Source organism: Sinocyclocheilus grahami, unplaced genomic scaffold (assembly GCF_001515645.1).
Source record: "Sinocyclocheilus grahami isolate Dianchi unplaced genomic scaffold, SAMN03320097.WGS_v1.1 scaffold14159.1, whole genome shotgun sequence".
NCBI classification, from domain to species: domain Eukaryota; kingdom Metazoa; phylum Chordata; class Actinopteri; order Cypriniformes; family Cyprinidae; genus Sinocyclocheilus; species Sinocyclocheilus grahami.
The window spans coordinates 1-5,453 of record NW_015515228.1 but is presented as its reverse complement, the minus strand read 5'-3'; the positions used below and the strand labels follow the sequence as shown (position 1 = coordinate 5,453).

At 36.6% G+C, this 5,453-nt stretch overlaps 1 protein-coding gene across 1 annotated transcript; it reads left to right on the top strand.

Annotated features, from left to right (window-relative positions):
* Positions 1-1,372: 1,372 nt before the first annotated feature.
* On the top strand, positions 1,373-4,931 carry LOC107579104 (dysferlin-like; the record flags this gene model as incomplete). Its single annotated transcript, XM_016264977.1, has 5 exons — positions 1,373-1,437; positions 1,564-1,655; positions 3,407-3,512; positions 4,448-4,562; positions 4,714-4,931. Coding segments are annotated over exons 2-5 (453 nt in total), but the record flags the coding sequence as incomplete, so codon positions are not given.
* Positions 4,932-5,453: the final 522 nt, after the last annotated feature.

Sequence of the window (5,453 nt, the reverse complement as noted above, 5' to 3'; positions counted from 1 at the left end):
CCAGTCCAACTGCCAGAGTCCTTAGTTTGAGCTCTGAGTAAGCAATAATACATGCAGACTTTGCAAGAGAGAGAGATACAGCATGAGAATTTGACTGACTATGTGCAGATGGCAAGTGTTTTTCATTTGAAAGGTATTGACAGAGAAAGGTGGACTGTTAGTATTGCTGACAACCAACAATTCTGTTCAGTCTGTTTTGGCAAAACCGAATCAGTATCTGTATTTAGAGATGAGACACGGATCCAGTTTATGCTTAATGCAAACTGAATGCATGTATTTGGACTGGGCCTGAAACTCTAGGATCTCAGTCTTGTTATTTTTAACTCGTACTTATCAAAGCTACGGTTTCCTGGCTGTTTCTCAAGTTGTATCCACCCATCGACTGCAATCTGATGTGTTTTGAAATGCACCCTAAATAAAGCCCAGGACTTTGAGGGTCACGGTTAAGAACATTCCAGCCAGTTTCCGTCACATTCTGGTGGAGGATGTCATTTATCCTCCATCTTTTGTTGTCCTCTTCTGGCTTGTGCAAAGGTTTTCAGGCTCCAGGTCTATTTCAGGCAGGCAAAGAGGGTTTTCCCACAATGCCACTGAGTGTAGGCCTATATGTGACAAAGGAGCTTGTTTTTGCTTTATTCACGCCTCTTGACATCTACAACCAAAACAGGAAGATAAACAGAGCTCCTTCCTGAAACACTCTATAGCGTGACAGACCAGTGGTGATTTGAATGGATACACCATGCTATTGGTAGCTTACTTGTTTGTGCATGCGACTACTGTTTGTAGCGCAAGGTCTAAAAACACCTTGAAAAATATGTGTCTGCTCATTAGATCAGCTGTAAATTGTCCTTTACCAGTACAGGCTCAATGTCAAGCCTAATCTGTGTCCCTGTGGAAATCTTTCATCTGTATTTGTCAGGTGGAAGTTAGTACCCATTGTCCATCTTCCTCTCACTGAAAACATTTTCATCATGGATTTACTGGAGGCCAGCCACTGTAGAATATTACGTCAGACACACTGTCCTCGTATGCCCTGTTCTGATCATATGTTTCTATTTTTCTTTTCTTTTTTTCCAAATTTGAACAACGAGGCTTTTGATTAAATGAATTTTCATCTTCATTGTCTACAACCTTGCATCTAGATCTACTTTTGAACATGTCTGGAAAGCATTTAAATGTAAATAAAGTTAATCATGTTTTTGTAACTAACCGTACACTAGACCTACATAACACCATTGAACAATTTAATACATTCTCGCGGAATAAAAGTGTTAATTTGCTTGCAAAAAATCTTACTGACCTCAAACGTTTAAACATTAGTGTATACCTCATGGAAAACTCAATGACAAACACACTAACTGTATTCTCTCTTTTCTTGTAGGGACAAAAAAGAAGACCAAAGTCATCAAAAATAATGTCAATCCTGTCTGGAATGAGGTTGGTGAATTGCTTCTTACATCTAACTCACAAATATGAATTAACCACTACTGTTACTATAATGAAATGTATAAACGTTTTGCCAATACATGATTCGGTTTCATCATTCTCTTTTCTTTCTCCCAGGGTTTTGAGTGGGACTTGAAGGGTGTTCCTTTAGATTCTGGAGCAGAGCTTCATGTTGTGGTCAAGGACCATGAAAAAATGGGCAGAAATAGGTAAGGCCATTTTCTCTATTTTGTAATTCTCATCTCAGTTTCAGAATCAGAATGAATCAGAATCAGAATGAGCTTTATTGCCAGGTATGTTTACACATACGAGGAATTTGTTTTCGTGACAGAAGCTTCCACAGTGTAACAGAATGACAGTGACAGAACAAAAAAACAGATAATAGAAAAATAAGTTAAATAAAAATAAATTAAAAATAAAGTAAATAAGGAATAAAAATATACAAATCGACAATTGTATGTACAGGTTTCTCTTTCTGTTCATAAGAGTGCATGTGTCCCTCAGAATATTATGCAAAAGCAGCTCCTCTGCCGACATGAAACAATTGCTCAGCAATTCAGTTGGGAGAGCTGTAGAATTTATGGAATGCACCATTGTTTAAAACATCCACTTCATTTGCTGTGCGTTCCCATATTCTCATTATGACCAATAGTGGTTCCTTACTGGCCTTTCGCTTTATCTAATCTCCAAGAAATTAGAGAACATATATAGAACACACTAAATGTGCTTTTAGGTCATTTTGTTCACCTATAACAGTAGTAAATGTCAACTTAATTTTAATTTAAAGTTTTTAAATTCAGATAGTTTTTAAAAATCCATTATCCCATGTTTATCACATTAGTATTTATATTAAATTGCTTCAATACAGCATCCCACTCTGACACATTTACATTTTTCGTTTCTAAGCAATAGAAAGTCATACATGCTCGTATAATAAGTGACTGTCTACCTGCATGTTTGGGATTGGTAAGTTTTTTTTTAAATGTTCTTGCTCATCAAGGCTGCGTTTAATTGATAAATTGATTTTTTTTTAAATAAATGAATTCTATTTTAATGTAATTTGAATTGTAATTTATTCCTATGTTGGCAAAGCTGAATATTAAGCAGCTGTTACAGTCTTCAGTGTCACATGATCATTCAGAAATTATTATAATATGCTAATTTGGTGCTCAAGAATTTTTTCTTAATATTATCAATGTTGAAAATGAGTTTTGCTGCTTAATATGTTGGTGGAAACCGTGATACATTTTTTTTTTCAGGTTTCTTTGATTTAAAAGAACATTCTGTAGAACAGCATTTATTTGAAATGGAAATCTTTTGTCACATTATAAATGTGTTAACTATCACTTCTGATCCATTTAAAGCATCTTTGTTAATAAAAGCATTGTAGTGAAGTCTGAATTTCTGTAGTGAACCATTTATTTGACAAAAAATGATATTTTAATGGACTAAATCATAACTTTTTTTTGCATCAGTACCAATAATCTTCATGCCAAAACATTGCGTTATCTTCTTATGTTTTGTGTGTTTACTAGTCGAATAAACACACAAATAAATAACAAAGATGAACATAGAGTCAGTAAATGCTATATTAGCTTAACACACTTGAATATTGGGTGAAATATTATCAGTATAATAAAGGAATAAAGTAATGTGAGAGGAGGGAAAGAAAGGAAGGAAGAGGGGAATGCCCACAGGAAGTGAGCAAGGGTGGTTTGCCATGTTTCCTCTTTCCTTTCAAACCTTATCTGAGCCTAAGAATGAAACAGAAGAACAGCAATTTTTAGAAAAGCTTGCCAGAGAGTGAAAAATCTGTCATTCAGGGTCAGATGCATAGTCATGTGTCACAATTGTTTAGCTTAGTAACAGCATGTCTGTGTGTATTTTTAATTTCTTGGCATTAATCCTCATCTTTAAATAGCATGACAGTTGTTAAATAGCCTTTTGTGTATCTTTACAGGTTTCTGGGGGAGTGTCGGGTCGCTCTTCGAGATGTGCTCAACTCTCCCAACCTGGCTGCTACTTTCACTGTGTCCCTGGTAGACACCAAAAGAAACAGCACAGGGGTGCGTTTGATCTGTTTCTCACCGTCTATCAAATTTATTTTCACACTCACTGATTGAACAACATACAGCCTGGACCTTTACTGTTGGTGGCAACATCCCACCTGCATGTCTACTACAGTCTGTACTTCCCCAGTATCCATAGTGAAAAGAATATTTTCCATCAAAAATTCACGTCATCCTTGTCTTACATGTAATTTAAGAAAGACATTTTGAAGAAATACTACAAGGCTATGTCTTACACGACACAGAGTGCCACTTCCTGGCATTGTGTGTGGGTATGTATGCGTGTAGGTTGACGTTGGGTGATGGAGAGGGAAAGGTGGAGTTGGTTTACTTAGCTCCTTTGCATCCGTCTGCTCTTGAAATATAGCTGATTTCCGGAAAGTACGTTATAAGGTATCACCCTGACGCCGGTCTAATCTCAAAAACAACTCCAGCATGCAACTTTTCTGTCCCACCCTTCCCAAAAAAGCTCTTCACTCTGAACTTTGATGGTAATTTCAAAATAAATCAAGTATTTTTAAAGCAATTTCACATTTAATTTAGCAATGTTACACAAATAAAAAACTCTACAAAGGGGGAAAAAGGGTAATAAAACAGGTATACTTGCAACAGAAAGAAAAAGCCTGATTAGGTGCTTAACATCTTCAGAGTTAAGTAAGGTAAAAATACAAAATACAGATCAAATATACAGTAAACAGTATTATTTTGAAGTATAATTTAATTACTGTAACGCCATCAGTCTTCAGTGTCACATGATCCTTCAGAAATCATTCTAATATGCTGATTTGCTGCTCAAGAAACATTTCTCATTATTATCAATTTTGAAATCAGCTGTGCAACTGTGAGTTTTATTCTGGAAGTAGATTTTTGTTGCATATTTTTACATTGTTGTTGCATCGTTTCAGATCTTCAATCTGTGTTCTCTCTTTCAGGCCACAGTAACCCTGCAGGTTTCTTACATCCCTCCTCCAGGCATGGCTCCCATCTTCCAGCCTCCTCCACAGCCAGAAGCCCAGCACACGCCAGTGGAGCTGGACACAGTTACAGGTCAGTCTGCTAACATTCTAGCTTCCCTTCATAAACACATGTACTGTAAGTTCCTTGTTAAAGGATGCTTAAATTTGATTACACTAATATTTGTCAAATCAGGGCTGCATCAGTGTGACAAGACAGTTGTTTTTAACTTGTGTATATGTAGTTTTCTCATTGGACACTATGGGCGAGGAGGACACTGAGAGCATGCTGATGATGGACGTGGTGGAGGAGCCCGAACCTGTGCCAGGGCCCCTGGGTCAGGACACCGGGGCCCCTACAGCACCACCCAAAAAGGCCCCACCGAACTTTAACCATGGCCTTAAGAAAAAGAAACGCCACAGCAACAAAAATCCCCTGTCTGACAAACCCCAGAACCTCCAGGTATGTATGTGTGTGAATGAATCCACAATTTGCTTTGTCGTATATATGCCACCTTATTTCCTCACTCATTTTTTTTTTGTGTATTTCTGTGATTGTGCCACAACAAAAATGGCTTGAAAAACTGTAATAAGCAGATTAATAGTGGTTTCTTATTGAGCCGTACAGAATGGACTCCCTAATTATATTTATCTGTATTAAATGTCAAACCCTGTCCACTCAATTTAAATGTACTATCATTTTCATTCTATGATTCTGCTTTAAAAATAGTGCCACCTTGTGGTAATACAAAGTAGGTGTAGTAAGCCAAAAATTTATTTTGGCTTTAAACTCGTTTATTTGCTCTAGGCAAGACAATGTGTTCTATGTGTTAATAAAACAAACATCTGAGCATTGTTTTCTAGAATAGATCCAAGAACAGCAAAAAGCATATTTAAGCCATTGGTTCTCATCTGAGCTGAAAGATTTGAGAAAAATACAAAATTATAAATAAATAATAAAATCCAACTAACAAAACAACCTAGA